Source organism: Phacochoerus africanus, chromosome 2, assembly GCF_016906955.1.
Source record: "Phacochoerus africanus isolate WHEZ1 chromosome 2, ROS_Pafr_v1, whole genome shotgun sequence".
NCBI classification, from domain to species: Eukaryota; Metazoa; Chordata; class Mammalia; order Artiodactyla; family Suidae; genus Phacochoerus; species Phacochoerus africanus.
The window spans coordinates 182,208,152-182,229,741 of record NC_062545.1 but is presented as its reverse complement, the minus strand read 5'-3'; the positions used below and the strand labels follow the sequence as shown (position 1 = coordinate 182,229,741).

At 37.0% G+C, this 21,590-nt stretch overlaps 1 protein-coding gene across 2 annotated transcripts in view; it reads left to right on the top strand.

Annotated features, from left to right (window-relative positions):
* The window catches only part of SOS2 (SOS Ras/Rho guanine nucleotide exchange factor 2), a 107,796-nt gene that overhangs the window by 50,781 nt on the left and 35,425 nt on the right, over window positions 1–21,590 (top strand). For both annotated transcript variants that reach the window (XM_047767274.1, XM_047767276.1), the window contains exons 9-14: window positions 4,794–4,921; window positions 5,582–6,237; window positions 7,127–7,208; window positions 8,843–8,965; window positions 14,813–14,916; window positions 17,586–17,808. In XM_047767274.1, coding sequence (XP_047623230.1) covers window positions 4,794–4,921; window positions 5,582–6,237; window positions 7,127–7,208; window positions 8,843–8,965; window positions 14,813–14,916; window positions 17,586–17,808 — 1,316 coding nt within the window. The remainder of the gene's footprint in view (window positions 1–4,793; window positions 4,922–5,581; window positions 6,238–7,126; window positions 7,209–8,842; window positions 8,966–14,812; window positions 14,917–17,585; window positions 17,809–21,590) is intronic.

The window sequence follows — 21,590 nt, the reverse complement described above, 5'->3', positions numbered from 1 at the left end:
CACAGTGGTTAACGAATCCGACTAGGAACCATGGGGTTGCGGGTTTGGTCCCTGCCCTTGCTCAGTGGGTTAACGATCCAGCGTTGCCGTGAGCTGTGGTGTAGGTCGCAGACGCGGCTCGGGTCCCGCGTTGCTGTGGCTCTGGCGTAGGCCAGTGGCTACAGCTCCGATTAGACCCCCTAGCCTGGGAACCTCCATGTGCCACAGAAGCGGCCCAAAGAAATAGCAAAAAGACAAAAAAAAAAAAAAAAGAAATTCAGGAGAAGTATCTAAGTATTTTAGTGAAGTCTCATAGAGTTAAGAACTTAGATGAAATGTAAAACCTTGGGCCAGATATACTTAAAGACAACGGAGAATAATGATTACCAAGTAAGCAAGGAATATATTTTTCAGTCAAGCTTGTAAGATACTACACATTAATGAAAGATCACTTCCACTTTATTACTTAGTATAAGCTTATATTGCAAGGGCATTTATTCTCTCCAACGTCTTTTCCAGAGCACATTTACTTCATTTTAGTTTTATTTTATTTTATTTATTTATTTTTTTAATGTCTTTTTTTTTTTGTCTTTTTGCTGTTTATTGGGCTGCTCCCACAGCATATGGAGGTTCCCAGGCTAAGGGTCGAATTGGAGCTGCAGCCGCCGGCCTACGCCAGAGCCACAGCAACGCTGGATCCAAGCCGCGTCTGCAACCTATACCACAGCTCACAGCAACACCGGATCGTTAACCCACTGAGCAAGGGCAGGGACCGAACCCGAAACCTCATGGTTCCTAGTCAGATTCGTTAGCCACTGCACCACGACGGGAACTCCTTTTTTTTTTTTTTTTAAATTATTATTATTATTATTTTTTAATGTCATTTTTTTTTGTCTTTCATTTTAGTTCTTAAACAATGTAATTATCCAGTTTGTTTTTCACCCCTTTAACTGGTGATCATCAGATTTTGGTATAGTGTAGTATTTTGCATAGTTGTGTTTGGTGTCATTGTAGAGAGTTAGTATAATAGTGTACAAAGAATATGAACCCTAAAGTCAGAGTTCCTGGGTTTGACTATAGATTCTGCCATTCATCTTGGGTGCCTCAGTTTTTTCATCTGTAACATGCATAGAATAATAGTACCTATCTTACACAGTTGTCACAAACATTAAAATAAGCTAAGGCATAAAAGAATCTGCACAAATTCCTGTTGTGGCACAGTGGAAATGAATCCCACTAGTATCCATGAGAATGTGGGTTCGATCCCTGGCCTTGATCAGTGGCTTAGGGATCGTACATTGCTGTTTCTGTGGCATAGCCCAGCAGATGCAGCTCTGATTCAACTCCTAGCCTGGGGACTTCCATATGTCCAAGTGCAGCCCTAAAAAAAAAAAGAATATGCGTAGAACAAGACCTTAATAAATGTTCATTGTTGCTATTTGTCTAAATACTTAACAAAATTATTCACTCATTCTGATTACGTTATTGGGTACCTACCATTGTGTGGGTACTATGCTAAAAGTGATTAAAATATATTCCCAAGCTTTAAGGAGTTCATGGTTTAGTAAAGATGAACATCAGACAGATAATTACATTATAATAAGTGCCTAACAGAAGTAGTACTGTGGGATTACTGAGGTAGAATAGTTAACTCTGACTAGGAAAGTTAGGAAAAAACTTATATGGGTGTGGATATGCAATGGTTTATCCTACCATTCTGGTATGTAGGTGTTATTTATTTGGGAGAGCCATAAAAGACAAGTGTCGAGGAACTACTTTAGCTTAAAAGAGACAGTAGAAGCATGACAGCTAAGTACAGCACTTTGTGGAACCTGTATTGGGGGGAAGATTACCCTAAAGGACATTATTGGGACATTAACTGAATTGGGTATGTACTGTAAATTAGATTATAGAACATTACTAATATTAAATTTCCTGTAGTTGATCACTGTATCATAGAAGAATATCTTTGTTCTAAGACACACTGCTGAAATACTAAAGGAGTAAAGGAGTAAAAACTATTTGAGAATAGTTTGTGATACGTTTGAATTTTTCTGATAGTCCAAAAAACAACTCCGTTTAGCAGTGGTTCTCCTTACTCGGCAAGGAACTGAAAGGATTGTATCACAGCCTCTCTCAGATAGTTCAGGGAGGAAGTGCACATTCAGTCACACCCAGAATAGTGAAGCATTTGGGGCAAAGTGTTAAAAACTGGTGACTCGGGGAGTTCCTGTTGTGGCTTAGCTGGTTACAAGCCCTACTTGTATCCACGAGGATTTGGGTTCAATCTCTGGTCTCACTTAGTGGGTTAAAGGATCCAGCATTGCTGTGAGCTGTGGTGTAGGTCCCAGACATGGCTTGGATCCCGTGTTGCTCTGACTGTAGGCCAGCAGCTGCAGTTGTGATTCTCATTCGACCCCTAACCTGGGAACTTCCATATGTGGCAGGTGGGGCACTGAAAATAAAAACAAAAACTGGTGATTCAGAGTATACTGGAGTTACTTGTATTATTTTTATAGCTTTTCGACAAATTTGATATTATTTCAAAAGAAAAAATTAAGGGAGAGAAAGAAGGAAAAAACTTCATAGGGAGAAGGCATTTGAACTGTATCATAGAGACTAAATTCACCAGGTAGATAAGGAGGGACAGAGGCAGATATGTAGAGAGCCATTTATGTTAAAGAAGGTCATTGCTCTGTATACTTACTTATATCACTAGGAAGTCCTATGCTTTAAATATCCTGAATTTATTTCTCTTTGAAGACTGTAATTATTCATGGATATTTAGAAATAACATGGCCATTTATATGAAAGAATTTGACAGCCTTAAGAACAAGTGGACAGTAAAAATTTAGTATTCTCTTACACTTAAATTGAAAAGCAGTTCTCATTTTGGTAGAACCTCATTATTGGTGAATAATTTGGAAATTCGGATCAAAAAAGCAGTAAGAATAAAAAACCTGTAACTAAATAAGCATTTTATATCATCAATACCCATATTTACTAAGGAAGTATTTTAGAATGGAGCCAAAAAAGAGTCTTTTTGTAAGAAATCTTTAAAACAGCAAACTAAATGATTTGGTAGTAATTTTTGCCTCTAGAACTCAGAATGATCAAGTGCTGATTACTTTTCAGATTTCCTGTGGTATTTTATCTTTTTTCTTTCATCCTTTCAATTTTTTATTTCTTAAATCTAAAAGATGAAGGGAGTTCCCATCGTGGCGCGGTGGAAACGAATCCGACTAGGAACCATGAGGTTGTGGGTTCGATCCCTGGCCTTGCTCAGTGGGTTAAGGATCTGGCGTTGCTGTGGCTGTGGTGTAGGCCAGCAGCTACAGCTCCAATTAGACCCCTGGTCTGGGAACCTCCATATGCCATGAGAGTGGCCCTAAAAAAAGGACACCCCCCCCCAAAAAAGGTGAAGGTTTTAGTTTTGATGGTAGTCACTTTATTTATATGCAAATCTTTGATAGCAAGACTTCTACAAGTATCTTGAAAAATGTAAGATGGCTCTGTGTGCCATATAAAAAATAGTTTCTAGACTTATAAAGAAAAGTAATGGACCTAGTACCTAAACAATGTCCATTGAGTTCTTTGCTAAGGAAGAACCGTTGCTGAATGGTTTTCAGATTGTTCTTGGAATATAAGGAAAATTTGTCACAGAATTTCTAGAAAGGTAGCTCAAGATCACGAAATAGAGTACATTTCAAACAATTTTCTGAAGCAATTATAATTTTTTCATATTCTCACGTAAATGTTATTATATCTGTATAATCTCTATAATGCTCTACTTTGAATACTTCTTTCAAATGAAACATTGGAGCATCCTCCAATCTAAATTATTTATTATAAGGTAGATTTTCTTCCATTTTGAGAGTGAGATACAAGAGAAATTTTTGGATATATGAAATAAAGCCAGAGGTGTTAGAATTAATAGTGCTTTTTTTTTTTTTTGTCTTTTTAGGGCTGCACCCACAGCACATGGAAGTTCCCAGGCTAGGAGTCGAATTTGAGCTGTAGCTGCCAGCCTATGCCACAGCCACAGCAATGCCATATCCAAGCTGGGTCCATGACCTATACTGCAGCTCATAGCAACACCGGATCCTTGACCCACTGAGATAGGCCAGGGATTGAACCCGAGTCCTCATGGATACTAGTCTGGGTTCCTTACCACTGAGCCATGATGGGAGTTCCAACAGTGCAGTTTTTAATTATAAATCTTACTTGTAAGGATCAGTAAGATAAGATATTAACTTTCCTGATTTTTTTTTATATTTACTAGAATAGTTGAATTTTATGTTGTAAAAAATATCAGTTGAATCTTAGATGCTATCTATAGAAAAGTTTATGGTAGATTGAAGTGCTGAAGTTAGCATAGTTGATTGTGTTGTATAACAAAGATGTGCACGCCTTTAGAAATATCTAAAACTTAAGAATTTAAATATTAGAGAATGTGAAATAATATAGTTTATCTTACTTTCTCTATTTTTACCTAACAAAAGTAATTTTAATGCTTTATGTTTTACATATTTTAAACTATTTTTATATACACGAAAAATGTCCAAAGGGTTATCACAGTTGGGTTTTTTTTTCTGATTTCAATGATAATAATACTTTACATCTCTATTGTATTTACATATGTAGAATGAGGCTTGGTTTGAAGGATCAGGAGGCATACATAATTATATAAATTATAGTTGTTTTAGTCAGTATATTTAAAATGAATTTAAAGTTTATTTGTTGCTGCTTCTACTTATGAGAAAGGGAAAGATTTGAACAATGGAGGTTTAATTTTTCTTTTTGATTTTTCTTAGCAATTGAAAGCATGTAGTGAAGAGCAGGAAGACAGAGAATGTTTGAACCAAGCTATAACAGCTCTCTTGAACCTCCAAGGTAGTATGGACCGAATTTACAAGCAGCATTCACCTAGACGCCGACCTGGGTAATTGCAAACTGTTGAAAATATAATGCTTCTGCAATACTTCATTTACGTCTGATACCTAGTTTTCTAAAGAAGTGTTACTTATAGTGATAGTTGCATTCTTGAAAGTTATACTTTTGTTTTACATTTTTCTTTTGGTCTTTTAGTTTTTTAAAACTGACTTTGTTCTTTGGGTTTTTTTGCCTTTTCTAGGGCCTCTCCTGTGGCATATGGAGGTTCCCAAGCTAGAGGCTGAATCGGAGCTGTAGCCACTGGCCTACGCCAGAGCCACAGCAATGCCAGATCTGAGCCGCATCTGCGACTTACACCACAGCTCATGGCAACACCAGATTCTTAACCCACTGAGTGAGGCCAGGGGTTGAACCTGTGTCCTCATGGATACTAGTCAGATTTGTTTCTGCTGAGGCATGACGGTAATTCTCATGCTTATCAGTTTTAGGAATGACGTTTAGAGTCTCTATTATTTCTCTTTCACAGTAATGAAATTGAGGCATGTATCAGTTAGTGGGAAAGTTATCAGAAGAAAGTAAATGCTGTATGCAAAATCTAGTGTTTGGTTATTTAATATGTTTTTTACTTGATTTGAAGTAGTTTATACTTAAAGCAATTAAGATTGCTTAGCCATTGAATAAGCTAAATTTATCTTGTTCTTTTTTTTAGGGATCCTGTTTGCCCTTTTTATAATCGTCAATTAAGAAGCAAGCACCTGGCTATTAAAAAAATGAATGAAATTCAGAAAAACATAGATGGCTGGGAAGGCAAAGATATTGGACAGTGTTGTAATGAATTTATTATGGAAGGCCCATTGACAAGAGTTGGTGCTAAACATGAACGACATATTTTTCTTTTTGATGGCTTAATGATTAGTTGCAAACCCAATCATAGCCAGTCACGCCTTCCAGGATACAGTAATGCAGAATACAGATTAAAAGAAAAATTTGTCATGAGGAAAATACAAATATGTGATAAAGAAGATACTTGTGAGTACAAACATGCTTTTGAATTAGTATCCAAAGATGAAAACAGCATAATATTCGCTGCTAAGTCTGCTGAAGAGAAAAGTAATTGGATGGCAGCACTTATTTCTCTTCATTATCGTAGTACTCTGGATCGAATGCTAGATTCAGTATTGTTGAAGGAAGAAAATGAACAACCACTGAGATTACCAAGTCCTGAAGTGTATCGTTTTGTGGTAAAGGACTCTGAAGAAAACATTGTTTTTGAAGACAACTTGCAAAGTAGAAGTGGAATCCCCATTATTAAAGGAGGAACTGTAGTGAAATTAATTGAAAGGTTAACTTATCATATGTATGCAGGTATGTGAAAGTAATTATGTAGGGCCGAGAATCTAAAACCTTTTCAAGAATGTTCAAAAATGTTAAGGCCTTAAAAAAAAAAAAAAAAGATTGCCTTTAAAACATAAAAAGAACACTGCAGAATTAAAAGAAACAAGTAGTTATCTCTATAATGTTAAATTCATTAATTATTAGATATAAAAATTTTATTTTCATGAATGTTGAATTTGAAAACAATCCTTTACCAAGAAACAATCCTAGAGTTCCCAGCGGAGACATCCAACTAGGAACCATGAGGTTGCGGGTTCAATCCCTGGTCTCACTCAGTGGGTTAAGCATCTGGCGTTGCTATGAGCTGTGGTGTAGGTTGCAGATGTGGCTTGGATCTCGTGTTGCTGTGGCTCTGGCGTAGGCCAGCAGCAACAGCTCCAATTAGACCCTTAGCCTAGGAACCTCCATATGCTATAAGTGTGGCCCTAAAAAGACAAAAAAAAAAAAAATTCTTTATCGAGAAATACCGCAATTGAGAGTTCCTATTGTGGCTTAGCAGGTTAAGAAACCAACTAGTGTCCATGAGGATGCATAATTAATTCCTACCTCACTCAGTAGGTTAAGGAGCCATTGTTGCCATGAACTGGTGTAGGTCACAGATGCAGCTCAGTTCTGGTGTTGTCCTGTCTGTAGGTCACATCTACAGCTCTGATTCGACCCCTAGACTGGGAACTTCTGTGTGCCATGGGTACAGCCTAAAAAGACAAAAAAAACCCAGAAATACCACAGTTGTCAGGAAGCACTACAGTGGAAGGAGCCAGAATAAAAGGAAAAAGGAAGGCCTCCAAAATATGCTACTTTGAATTAATTAAACTGAATAAATTGAACATGCAACTTGTTTTATGTTCTGCCTTTTCAGATCCCAATTTTGTTCGTACTTTTCTTACTACGTATCGTTCATTTTGTAAACCACAGGAATTGCTAAGCTTACTGATTGAACGGTAAGAATACGTCACATCTATTTACTTTTGGTTAAAATTTAACTATTTTGTACCTTGCAAAGTGCTAAGTACCTAGTATATACTCAGATAGTTTTTAAACATAATTTATTTGACTTTAAATTTGCAGTCAAGTTATTCTTCTCCTCAAACAGTTCACTTACTGAAATCCCTGTTTATAACAAAGATCTTTTCAGGTCTTAGCAATTTTTATAGTTGTAATCAGAAAGACCCAGTTTTAGAGTTAAAAAACTATAATTTCAATGAAACTTTTTCCTTGAATAAAACAATACTTCCTTAAAAGAGACTTTTTACTATTTAAACAAACTTTTTATTGTGGAAAATTACAAAACGTACATAAGAGTAAGTAGAAAAATATAATAAATCCCATTTGTCCGTCATCTAGCTTCAATAATTACCAGCTTGGAGTCCTTTTGTGGCTCAGCAGGTTAAAAACATGACATAGTGTCCATGACGATGCAGGTTCAATGCTGGCCTTGCCTGGTGGGTTAAGGGTCAAGTGTTGCTGCAAGGTGTTGGGTAGGTCATGGATGCAGCTCAAATCAGGTATTGCTATAGCATGGGGCCAGCTGCTGCAGCTCCAATTTGACCCCTAGCCCCAGGAATTTCCATATGCCTCATTTGTGGCCTTTAAAAAATAAAAAATTATCAACTCATGTTTCATCTGTTTCCCTACTGATTTGAACACCCTGACCCCTGGATTCTTTTGAAGTAAACCCTTGACAACATATTTCATCTGTATTTCTAAAAAAATAAGTGTTCTTATTAAAGGCATAGTCACAATATCATTATTAGACCTAAAAAAAATATTTCTTTTATTTCGATTTTATTTTTAAAATTAAGTTTCTGCTTGAGTTTTTCCTTTTTAATGAGTGTAATAGTGGTACTTTAAATGCTTTATAGGTGTCAAAATACAAAATCCAGACTTCAAAATAAGAACATTTTAAAACTGACTACCAGAATTTTATCTTGACGTATGTCATTATGTTGTTCAGTGAAACTAAGTATACCAGACTGAGTCAGTATAATGTGTTATGAGGATTTACTTCATTGCCTATCCATGTCCAAAATAAGGAAAGTACATGGTAGACTTATATTTTAGCTATATTTTCTATAGTTGGGAAAGGGTTTTTTTTTTAAAAACTTTGATTTTTTTTTTTTTTACCCATGCACTTAGCTATCTTTTTAAAGTATTATTTAAAATTCAGTGTGGGTCTTCTTTATGGATTAATATTCATTTATTTAAAGAAATGTATATTTACTTTCATTTTAATAAATATTAAGGACAGATTATTAGATAAGCTCTGTCATGTTCTTTAAAAATATCATACTCTTAATAGATTCTTTTCTTGAATCTTTGCCACTGACCTTTTCTGTGTTGGTCAGTGTTAGTTATTGAAGTTTTTTTTCATAAAAGTAAGAATATAAAGCCTTAGGACTATATAGCCATAGGGTGATTTTTTTATAATATGTAATGCTTTAAAAGAAAGTTGTCAGTAATTGCATTTGTCACATAAGTGGTGGGAAGTTTGCTTAAAGTTTTTTCCTGCTGTATTTAAAATCCTTCCCATTTCTATATATATAAAAAATTTCTCTCATTTTGCTTTTCTTCTTAGATTTGAAATTCCAGAGCCAGAACCTACTGAAGCGGATAAATTGGCAGTAGAGAAAGGCGAGCAGCCTATCAGTGCAGACCTTAAAAGGTTTCGCAAGGAATACGTCCAACCAGTACAACTTAGGTTTGGCCTGAATATTATATTTTTTGTGTACCATTTAATTTTCAATATATAGTTAGCATAAAAGTTCTTACCTCTTAATTCACATGAATATATTATTGTTAATTTCATAGCAGTTAAGTTAAACTTCCAAAACTCTTTCTGAATGAAGCTACTCTTAATTTCTTGAAGAAATGTAATTAAAATATACTGTGTTATGCATCAGATTTCTCTAGCATGTGGTGGTATGCTTACAGACTAGGATGCCTATTAAGTAAAAATTTTAAAATTTCATATGAATTTGTCTACGGTCAACCTCCCCCCTCCCCTTTTTTTCTTTGTGTCCAATTATGATCATCTAGTAATCCTGGGCTTTTCTACAGTTTATAATATTTATGAAAGTTCTAGTTCTTTCCCTACTCTTCTCCCATAAGAGAGATATATACTAGTTATTTTATCTAAAACGTCATTTCAGTAATTTCTAAAAATGTATTTGGTAACAGCAGCTGCCAGTTGTTAAGTTCTTCTGTGTGTCAGAGTGCTTTATCTTTTTTATCTTGTCCTCACAACACAATTACCATTTCCACCTTGTATAAGAAAGACTTGAGGAGTTCCCGTTGTGGCGCAGTGGTTAACGAATCCGACTAGGAACCATGAGGTTTCGGGTTCGGTCCCTGGCTTCGTTTAGTGGGTTAACGATCTGGCGTTGCCGTGAGCTGTGGTGTAGGTTGCAGACGTGGCTCGGATCCCGAGTTGCTGTGGCTCTGACGTAGGCCAGTGGCTACAGCTCCGATTCGACCCCTAGCCTGGGAACCTCCATATGCCGCAGAAGAGGCCAAAAGAAATAGCAAAAAGACAAAAAAAAAAAAAAAAGAAAGAAAGAAAGACTTGAAAAGGGAGTTCCTGTTGTGGCTCACTGGGTTAAGAACCTGACTAGAACCTCCATGAGGATGTAGGTTCAATCCCTGGCCTTGCTCAGTGGATTAAGGATCAGATGTTGTCATGAGTTGTGGTATGGTTTGCAGACGCTGCTCGGATCCTCAGTTGCTGTGGCATTAGCCTGCTAGGGCTCTTCCAAATGCCATGGGTGTGGCCCTAAAAAGGAAAAAAAAAAAAAGACTCGAAATGTAGCAGGATAAAGTAATTTGAAGTAGGTCATATAAAGGGAATGGCAAGGTAGGATTCAAATCTTTAACTAATTTCCTAAGCCAGTGCTTGCTTGCCTGCTTGTTTGTTTGTTTTACCACTAAGCATTGAAAGTTGGATGCTGCTGGAGTTCCCTTTGTGGCTCAGCAGAAATGAACCCGACTAGTATCCGTGAGGACTCAGGTTTGATCCCTGGCCTCACTCAGTGGGTTAAGGACCCGGCGTTGCCATGGACTGTGGTGTAGATTGCAGACACAGCTCAGATCCCAAGTTGCTGTGGCTGTGGTGTAGGTTGGCAGTTACAGCTCAAATTCAACGCCTGGCCTGAGAACCTCCATATGCTGTGGGTGTGGCCCTAAAAAGACGGAAAAAAAAAAAAAGAAATTTGGAAGCTCCTTTGATTAAATTTATTTATAGTCCTAGTTAAAACCAAATATTATCTACCCTTTTCCATGGAAAAACTGAGATATCTTATTAATTGTATATGATCTCAGTTTTTTTGTCTGTAAATGTTAGGTTAATTAATTTTGTCCAATAAATTGCAATTTTGAAATTGCATATATTATTTATTTTCCAGGATAATTGCTACAAACAAATGCAGTTTTAGAGGAATGATAGTGCTCCCAGCTATATGTCTCTCAGCCAAATCTTTTAATATATCATTCTTTGTATAGAAAGATGACATTATTTACCCAGGAGCAGTAAAGAAGTAATTAATTTTTTTCTGTTAGCTATGATGCATTTGTACTACTCTACACTCAAATTAAGCCCCTTGACATGAGGCATACATTTACAAGTTTGCATATTAGGGCAGAATATAATCTTAGACTCTCAGCCATGTATGTTCTTTATTTCTAAGCACTTTATGTGTTCTCAGTTCTGTACTTATAACTATGGTGAATACAAAAATAACAGAATATCACTTTGCCACTGTGATATTATGATTTTATTGAAGATAAGGGTACATGAATAGTTATATATTATTTTACTTTAAAAGTTTAAGTGTTTGGGAGTCCCTGGTGGCTTGGCAGGTTAAAGCTCTTGTGTCACTGCTATAACACAGGTCACTGTTGTGGCATAGGTTCAGTTCTTGTCCTGGGAACTTCCACATGTTGTAAGAATGGCCAAAAAAAAAAAAAGTTTAAGTGACTTAGAAAAATACATCCCTGTAAAATTTCAGGAATACCTAAGATTAGGCTAGCATAATTGTGGAAAGCATTTTGGAAGAGGTAAAACCTGAAATTGCCCCCAAAGAACGTATAGGATTTAGATAGACAGAAAGGTGATTGTTGATCTTCAGGGTCATGGGAAATAGTATAAACAAAGGCAAGAGGGCAGAAATGAGAATAAGTGCAGAGGAAATAGGTAAGGAAAATTACTCGATGAATGCAGACACTGTATTGCAAATAGTAGTGAATGAGATTTCTATATGGAATGGATAGAGTTGACAGTGGTTTTAAAATCCAAGCCAAGGTGTTAAATTTGTTAAATTTTTAGCAATGATAGTAATTTTTATAATGATAGTAACTTTTTACAATGTTGTGTTACAAAATTTTAAACTTAAAGTTGAAAGAATTTTATAGTAAACACTCATAAATATACCACCTAGATTTGCTGTTAATAAATATTTCAGTATTTTTTATTGTTCTCTTGTTCTAAAATGTGTATATAATGAAACACACACCTTAAGTGTACTTTGATTTTTTAATAAATATATCTCTACAATCCAAAGTCCTGTCAAGGTATAAAATGTTACTATCACCCCAGAAAGTTCCCTCATGCCCAGTCTAATCAATTTTTGTTCTCATTGCCCAATACAGCTTTCGTCTTCCTACGTAGATTAGTTTACCTGTTTTAGAATTTCATATAAATGGATTCATATGTACTCTTGTTATCTGACTTCTTGTACTCAACATGCTTTTGAGCATGTTGTTTCTTGTATCAATATTTGTTTTATTTATTGCTGAGGTGGTATTCTATGAATATACCACAGTTCGTTTATTCACTTTCCTACTGAAGGACACTGGATTCTTCTTAGGTTTTGATTATTATGAACTAAGCCATTATAAACTTTATTTTTTTAAGTCTTTCATGAAAATATTTTTCATGTATCTTAGGTAAATAACTTAGAGTGTGATGGCTGGGTCACAGGGTGGGTGTATGTTTCATTTTCAAAGAAACTGCTAAATCTTTTCCCAAAGTGATTATACTATATATTACACTTTCATCAACAATATATGAGAGTTGCAGTTGTTCTTCATCCTTACCAGCATTTAGTGATGTCAATCTTTATACCCTAGGTAAACAGGTAGGGTATAGGGTATAGTGGTATCTCTTTCTTAATTTGTGTTTTTCTGATGAATAATGAAGTTGAGAGCTTTTTATTGTCTGTTATTGGTTGTTCATACTTATTTTGTCAAGAATCTACTGAAATCTTCTGCCTATATTTTTGAGTTGTGTTTTCATTATTGAGTTGTAGTAGTTTGTTGAGTAGGATTGGATGCCAGTTTTTGTTAGATAAATGTTTTGCATATATTTTCTCCCATTTTCTGGCTTGTCTGTTACCTTTTTTTTTTTTTTTTTTGGTCTTTTTGCCATTTCTTGGGCCGCTCCTGTGGCATATGGAGGTTCCCAGGCTAGGGGTTGAATCAGAACTGTAGCCGCCGGCCTACATCAGAGCCACAGCAACACAGGATCCAAGCTGCGTCTGCAACCTACATCACAGCTCACGGCAACACCGGATCGTTAACCCACTGAGCAAGGGCAGGGATCAAACCCCCAACCTCATGGTTCCTAGTCGGATTCGTTAACCACTGAGCCACGAGGGGAACTCCCCCCCCCCCTTTTTTTTGTCTTTCATCTCTTTAGGGCTGCACCAGTGGCATGTGGAGGTTCCCAGGCTGGAGGTTGAATCCGAGCTGTGCCACAGCCACAGCAATGCGGGATCTGAGCCACATCTCAACCTATACCATAGCTCACAGCAACACTGGATCCTTAACCCAATGAGCAAGGCCAGGGATCAAACCTGTGTCCTCATGGATGTTAGTGATATTCGTTTGTGCTGAGCCACAATGGGAACTCCAGGGGTGTGTGTGTGTGTGTGTGTGTGTGTGTGTGTGTGTGTGTATGGTCTTTTTATGGCTGCATCTAGGGCATACGGAGGGTCCTAGGCTAGGGGTTGAATCGGGGCATCTCATGGCAATACCAAATCCTTAACCCACTAAGAGAGGCCAGGGATCAAACCCACTTCCTCATGGATCCTAGTCAGGTTTGTTACCGCTGAGCCACAACGGGAACTCCCTGTTACTTTTATTTATTTATTTTTATTATTTTTTTTTGTCTTTTGTCTTTTTAGGGCCGCACCCATGGCATATGGAGGTTCCCAGGCTAGGGGTCGAATTGGAGCTGTTTCTGCTGGTGTACGCCAGAGCCACAGAACTACCAGATCCAAGCCGCATCTGTGACCTATACCACAGCTCCTGGAAATGCTGGATCCTTGATCCCCTGAGTGAAACCAGGGATCGAACCTGCAACCTCATGGTTCCTAGTTGGACTCGTTTCCGTTGTGCCATGACAGGAACTCCTATTTATTTATTCTTGATCACAGCTGCCGGCAGCGTGTCCATAGCAGCAACCCAGGCTACTGCAGCGTGTCCATAACAGCAACCCAGGCTACAATGTTGGATTCTTAATCCACTGTGGTTTAAGGGAACTCTCTGTCTGTTACTTTTCTTAACAATGTCTTTTGATGAACAGAAAGTTTTGATTTTGATGAAATCTAATTATCAGATTTTTTCTTTTGCATGATTTTTAATTTATTTAATTGGACTTAATTTGATTCCAAGAAACTAGGAAGTAGAGAAAGTGGAAGCAAAGTTATTTGAAAACTAGTGTTAGCCTAGAAGCAGACAATTTTGTGATTTCTTTGAAATATTCTCTATGTCACTGAGATAACCAAGCACTTGTTTTATTACAGTAAAGCATTGGTAATGTAAATTTTTTTTTAGTCTGGGAGAAAAACTTGTCTGACAGTTGTGGGGGTGATGGGAAGCTAACCTAGAAATAATCATTCCTTGAAATAATGAAGAAAAAAATGCTAATATAATTCATTTACACTGATGTGGTGGAGAATGGAGTGTTTTATTTGTTTAGAAATCTCTGTTTGCAAGGTTGTAAGTCATTATTTTTGAGGCATTGCAGAACCAAATAGCTCTATGTCAGAAATATTTTTGTCTTTTGAAATAATTTGAACCTATCTTCACATTACAAAGAAATTTGATAATAGTACTTGAATTTAGATCCAAATACACTAAATCTTAGTTGGTTTTCCATTTTATGTGGGAAATAAATCAAATTTTAGATCTTTAAAAAAATCCTTTTACAATTTAAGAACTTAAAGTAGCTTTTATACTGTATAAATATGAATTTTCTGTACATGAATAAAGAAAAATACTTTTCTGAAACATAAATGGATAATTAAGTACAGAAGCCACAATTTTTATGCTTATAAATTTTTTTGAAAGTATAATTTTTGAATATTAAAGTCTGGAGACATGCTTAAGTTCTTATTGAAGAACTTAAGGTATTAATTTAATACAAATTAGAGACTCTTGAGTTTTATGTTCGTCCTTGTGTGTAAAGGTATCACCACGGCATTAGAGAAGTGAAAGAAATATAATCTAATGCTTGAGTTTCTCTAAAAAGTGTTTCTTTCCTTTTTGTCAGGATCTTAAATGTGTTTCGGCACTGGGTTGAACATCATTTTTATGACTTTGAAAGAGATTTGGAGTTGCTTGAAAGACTAGAATCCTTCATTTCAAGTGTAAGAGGTATATTATTTAAAGGTTTGATTAACTCTTTTGTTGCACATGAGTTTTTTAAAAAATTTGTGACTTTTAATTTAGGAAGCTAAACTATTTTTCACTATTTATTTATTTATTTATTTGCTTATTTATTTACTTGGTCTTTTTTTTAGGGCTGCACCCGCGGCATGTGGAGGTCCCCAGGCTAGGGGTCGAATCGGAGCTATAGTTGCCAGCCTATGCCACAGCTCACGACAACGCTGGATGCTTAATCCACTGAGCGAGGCCAAGGATCAAACCCATGTCCTCTTGGATACTAGTCAGGTTCATTAACTACTGAGCCATGATGGGAACTCCTATTTTTCACTTTTAAAAAGCAGAAATAACATTTGGAATAGCTTTTATAAACTCCAAGAAGCTTACATATGAAGTATGTCTGAAGTCTTAGAACCTTGCCCTTTCAGGTTTTTTAGAAGAATCTTTTCAAGAAGTAAAAACTCCTCTTTAATAAATTTAAGCCTTTTAATTTTCTCTCATCTCATGACTATCATTCCTTTAATTAAATATTTATGTAATTTTATCTGTTTTATTATCCTCCTTAATCTTATTCTTTAGTTTTAAATGGTTAACAGTGTCTTAAAAAATATTTATTTCCCTTGGACAAAGTTTTTGGTGTATTTTTGGAGTTTTCTACCTAAAATTCTAGAATACAGCCCATGAAATGAAACTGTAGGCAGGGAACATTACACAAATGTACATGTTATCAAATGTATGTGGTTGAATCAAGAAAGTTCATGTTTTCTCTGATAGTATAGTGCATTAATTAAGAATATCATTATTGGGAGTTCCCATTGTGGTTCAGCAGAAACGAATCTCACTAGTATCCATGGGCATCCAGATTTGATCCCTGGCCTCGCTCAGTGGGCTGGGGATCCAGCATTGCCGGGACCTGTGGTATAGGTCACAGACCAGGTTCAGATTCCACGTTGCTGTGGCTGTGGTATAGGCCAGCAGCTGTAGCTCCAATTTGACTCCTAGCCTGGGAACTTCCATATGCTGCAGGTGCAGCCCTAAAAAGAAAAAGAAAAAAAAAATCATTAAGTCTAGCTTATTTCATCTCCTGCTTGTTTTTAAGGGGAATTTAACTTAACATAGAGATTGTGATTCCTTTGTTTCAATTTTGAGATGTTTAAAACACATTTTTATCATGTGTCCTTTAAAATTGTTTATAGTACTAAGTTAATTTTTAATTGTTTATAGTACTAAGTTAATTTTTAAATAATATTCTTATTGAAAACACTATATGTGGTCTAAGAGGCTTCTAAAATACAGAGTAAAACAAGTAAATGTTTTTTTAAAAGCCTGTCTTATACAAGTTATACCTCATGATAACCAAATAGTCGATAAGTTTTTATAGAAGTATTGCAGCTAATAAATGAAGAAGGTATGATAGAATATTACCATTTCTCAACTTCTAGTAAAAAGAGACATTGTACCTTGGGTTGGAAACATTCTTACAAACATTCTTACAAATATGTTAAAAGTTTATCCTGGGCCAGATCAAATCCCTCTGTGTTAATTTACAGAAAATACAAGGACAGAGAAACATGGCAGATGACTTCATAGGGATGGAATTGGCAAAATTCAGATGGGAAACACTGCAAGTGATTGAATTACAGCAAATAAATTACAAGCATAGGAGTTCCATTTGTGGCTCAGCCAATCATGAACCTGACTAGTATTCACATGGACATGGGTTGATCCCTGGCATGCTTAGTGGGTTAAGGATCTGGTGTTGCCATGAGCTGTGGTATAGGTCACAGACACAGCTCAGATCCTGCATTGCTGTGGCTGTGGGGTAGACTGGCAGCTGCTTCTCCAATTCGACCACTTGTCAGGGAATTTCCGTATGCTGTTTTTTAAGATGTGGCCCTAGGAAAAAAAGACAAAAAGATTACAAGCACAAATGAGAGATAAAAGGGGAACCTGTAGATTAAAGGAGACCTGGAGACATATTGACTCAATGCAATGTGTAGATCTTGTTCAGAACCTAATTCAAATAAACCAACTGTAAGAAAACAGAAGTTCCTGTCGAGGCACAGCGGAAACGAATCCGACTAGAAACCATGAGGTTGTGGGTTCTATCCCTGGCTTCGCTCAGTGGGTTAAGGATCCAGAATTGCCGGGAGCTGTGGTGTAGGTCACAGACGCTGCTCGGATCTGGCGGATCTGGCATTGCTGTGGCTCTGGTGTAGGCCAGAGTTTCTACACCAGAAACTGAGCAGCTACAGTTTCGATTAGACCCCTGGCCTGGCAACCTCCAGATGCCCTAAAAAAGACAAAAAGACCAAAAGCAAACAAACAAACAAACAAAAACGAAACAGGAGACAGACTGGGAAATGTGAATACTAAATTAGATATTTGGTGATATTAAGAAGTTATCATATTTATATGTGATATTTTTTTTTAAGTCTTTAACTTTTAGATTTCATGCTTAAATGTGAATGAAATGATGTGACATCTCAGACTTGCTTTGAAATAACAAAAGGAGTGGAAGGAGGCTGTGAGTGGGGTTAGAGGAAACAAAAAGTGGCCATGGGTTGATAATTTTTGAATGTGGATGAAATTTAAAGATTGTGTGAAGATTTGAATTTACATCTGTCAAATAAAAGGCATTTTTGTCTGTCTTTTTCTAGGGAAAGCTATGAAGAAATGGGTAGAGTCAATTGCTAAGATTATCAAGAGGAAGAAACAAGCTCAGGCAAATGGAATAAGCCATAATATTACCTTTGAAAGCCCACCTCCCCCAATTGAATGGCATATCAGTAGACCAGGACAGTTTGAAACATTTGATCTCATGACACTTCATCCAATAGAAATTGCACGTCAGCTAACACTTTTGGAATCTGATCTCTACAGGTAGACAACATTAATTTGCTGCTCTGTTTTCAAGAACCTTGAACACCTCTATTTTCAGAACATTTTGAAAATTATTCATGAGTTTTTTTAATTCATAAGTAAAAATATCTTGTGGGCTGAGAAGAAAGCTCATAGCATAGTATTTAACTACTGTCTGTTCTGCAGGTGAAAGTCTTATCACATGTTGGTTTTCTGGTTTTTGGTTTTTGGGATTTTTTTTTGTCTTTTCTAGGACTGCACCCGCGGCATATGGAGGTTCCCAGGCTAGGGCTCTAATTGGAGCTATGGCCACTGGCCTACACCACAGCCATAGCAATGCCAGAACCAAGCCGCATCTGCAGCCTGCACCACAGCTCACTGCAACGCCAGATCCTTAACTCACTAAGAGAGGCCAGGGATCAAACCTACGTCCTCATGGATACTAGTCAGATTCGTTTCTGCTGAGCCATGATGGGAATTCCACAAAATTCTTAAAGGAGTAAGATTTCTTAGATTTTAAGGAATCTCAAATACTTTAACTATTTGAAGTCAATATCTACTTTAAAGAAAAGTATGTTTTTTCTACATCATTTAAGTAGAATGATGACAAACCATAATACTGAAAATTTCTGAACTATTTTATTTGTAAGGATCACTGGAAATACTCTTGGCTGTTTACTTTTATCTGTATCCCATCATTTGTCTTTATATATAAAGCAGTTCTGGCCATTGCCCTGTGTCCACATGGGTCACTCATTTACAACTTAATCTTTTAGTTTCATGGGTTTATCACTTCCAGTGACATTCTCTACTCCAAGTCAGACACAAAAAGTGGTCATATTCTAAATCTTATCATCACGCTAAATTTTATTCCAAAATTGCCAACTCACACATCTCATTCCTTTCTAACCACAGTCTTCTCTCTTTTCAGTTTGCTTTATCAGCTTGTCTTTTTTTTTAAATACTTTCCTTTCCCAGTGCATTAGCCTCTTTCTATTCTCTCCTTCCTCCTAACTTAAGCTTTCTTCTTTCATTTACAACCCAGGCTCCTGTGAAGAGTAGAGGCCTTGCAAAAAAAGAGGGCAAGCCTTGCAGATAACCGTCTGTCAACCCTGGTCGAAAAAGAAACCTGTAACACTATCAGTCTACCAAAAACTTTTCTGCATTCAGGAGCTCCTTTTAAAATAAAACACTGGGAGTTCCCTTTGTGGCTCAGTGGGTTACAAACCCAACTGGTGGGTTTGATCCCTGGCCTCCCTCAGTGGGTTAAGGATCTGGCATTGGCCATGAGCTGTGGTGTAGGTCGTCGCAGACTCGGCTTGGATCTGGCATTGCTGTGGCTCTGGCATGGGCCGGTGGCAACAGCTTGAATTAGACCCCTAGACTGGGAACTTCCATATGCCACAGGTGCGGCCCTAAAAAGACAAAAAGATAAATAAATAAATATTGGGTTTCTGATTTCCTCTGGCTGTGCCATTCAGAATTTAGCACACACGGTATAGGTTGTCAGGATTTGATTCAGTGTCATGTTGTATTTTATTTTATTTTATTTTAATTTTTTTGTCTTTTTTTTTTTTTTTTTTTTTTTTTTGCCATTTCTTGGGTCTCTCCCGCAGCATATGGAGGTTCCCAGGCTAGGGGTCTAATCAGAGCTGTAGCTGCCAGCCTACGCCAGAGCCACAGCAACTCGGGATCCAAGCCGCGTCTGCGACCTACACCACAGCTCACGGCAAAGCTGGATCGTTAACCCACTGAGCAAGGGCAGGGACCGAACCCGCAACCTCGTGGTTCCTAGTCGGATTCGTTAACCACTGCGCCACGACGGGAACTCCTCATGTTATAGTTTAAATAATTTGTAGTTTAGGTGTTTTTCGTTGATATGGTTAGATTTTTTTTTTTAAAGACAGTTTTCTTAATTATAGTTGATAACAATATAGTTTCAGGTATATGTTATAGTGATTCAGTATTTTGTGGCCACTTTATTTAAAGTTATTATGAAATACAGGCTATATCCCCTGTGCTGTACAGTATATCTTTGTGGCTTTTTTATTTTATGCATATTACTTTAAAAACTTTTTATTGAAGTATAGTGGATTTACAAGTGATGTGTTATTTTCTGCTATATGGCAAAGGGATTCAATTTTGTATCTGTGTGTTCTTTTTCATATTCTTTTCCATTATGGCTTATCACAGGATATTACATGTAGTACAAAGTAGGACCTTGTTGTTTATCCATCTTGTATATAATCGTTTGCATCTGCTAATCTCATACTTCCAATCCTTCCCTCCTCCACCTGTCTTCTCCCTGGGCAACCACAAGTCTGTTCTTTCTATCTGTGAGTCTGTTTCTTTTTCATAGATATGTTCATTTGTGTTTTATTTTAGATTCCACATATTGGTGATATCTTATGGTATTTGTCTTTCTCGTTCTGATTTATTTGGCTTACTCTGATAACCTCTAGGTTTATCCATGTTGCTACAAATGACATTATTTCGTCCTTTTTGGTGGCTGGGTAGTGTACTATTTTGTGTATATATTTCATCCATCACATCTTCTTTATCCAGTCATCTGTCAGTGAACATGTAGGTTGTTCCCGTGTCTTGGATATTATGTGTAGTGCTGCTATGAATATTTGGGTACCTGTATCTTTTTGAATTATAGTTTTGTCTGGATATATGCCCAAGAGTGGGATTGCTGGATCATATGACAATTCTATTTTTAGTTTTTTTAGTTTTTTTTTTTTTTGGTCTTTTCTTTTGCTATTTCTTTGGGCCGCTCCCACAGCATATGGAGGTTCCCAGGCTAGGGGTCAAATCGGAGCTGTAGCTGCCGGCCTATGCCAGAGCCACAGCAACGTGGGATCTGAGCCGCGTCTGTGACCTACACCACAGCTCACGGCAACACCGGATCCTCTGTGACCTACACCACAGCTCACGGCAACACCGGATTCTTAACCCGCTGAGCAAGGGCAGGGACCGAACCCGCAACCTCATGGTTCCTAGTCGGATTCGTTAACCACTGCGCCACGACGGGAACTCCCTATTTTTAGTATTTTAAGGGGCTTCCATACTGTTTTCCATAATGGCTGCTTCAACTTACATTCCCACCAACAATGTAGGAGGGGTCTCTTTTCTCCACACCCTCTTCAGCATTTGTTATTTGTAGACTTTTTGTTGGTGGCCATTCTGACCAGTGTGAGGTGGTACCTCATTGTAGTTTTTAATTTGTATTTCACTGATAATTAGTGATGAGGAGCATCCTTTCATGTGCCTGTAGACCATCTATAATATACATAGTATTTGTACCTCTTAATCCCTTACTAACCCTATCATGCCCTACCCTCTTCTCTCTCCTTACTGGTAACCACTAGTCGGCTATCTATACCTATGAGTCTGTTTCTGTTTTGCTGTATTCATTTGTTTGTTATGTTTTTTAGATACCATATACAAATAATAACAGTATTTGTCTTTCTCTGTCTGACTTGTTTCACTAAGCATAATACCCTCTAGTTTCATCCATGTTGCAAATGACAGAATTTCATTCATTTTTATGGCTGGGTAATATTCCACTGTATGTAAATATCATGTATTCTTTATCCATTCATTTGTTGATGGACGTTTAGGTTGTATCTCTGTTGTGGGATTTACGATAGGTGAGAATGAAGGAACTTATTAGTTCGAATCAGAATCACAATTTTTCCTTATTGTGTTACATGAATGGAATTAGGGGAAAAAAAGCACTTAGCTCTATGTGGACAAACTTTCAGAACATAGATATACCTTTGTTAAGTGATAAATGTATT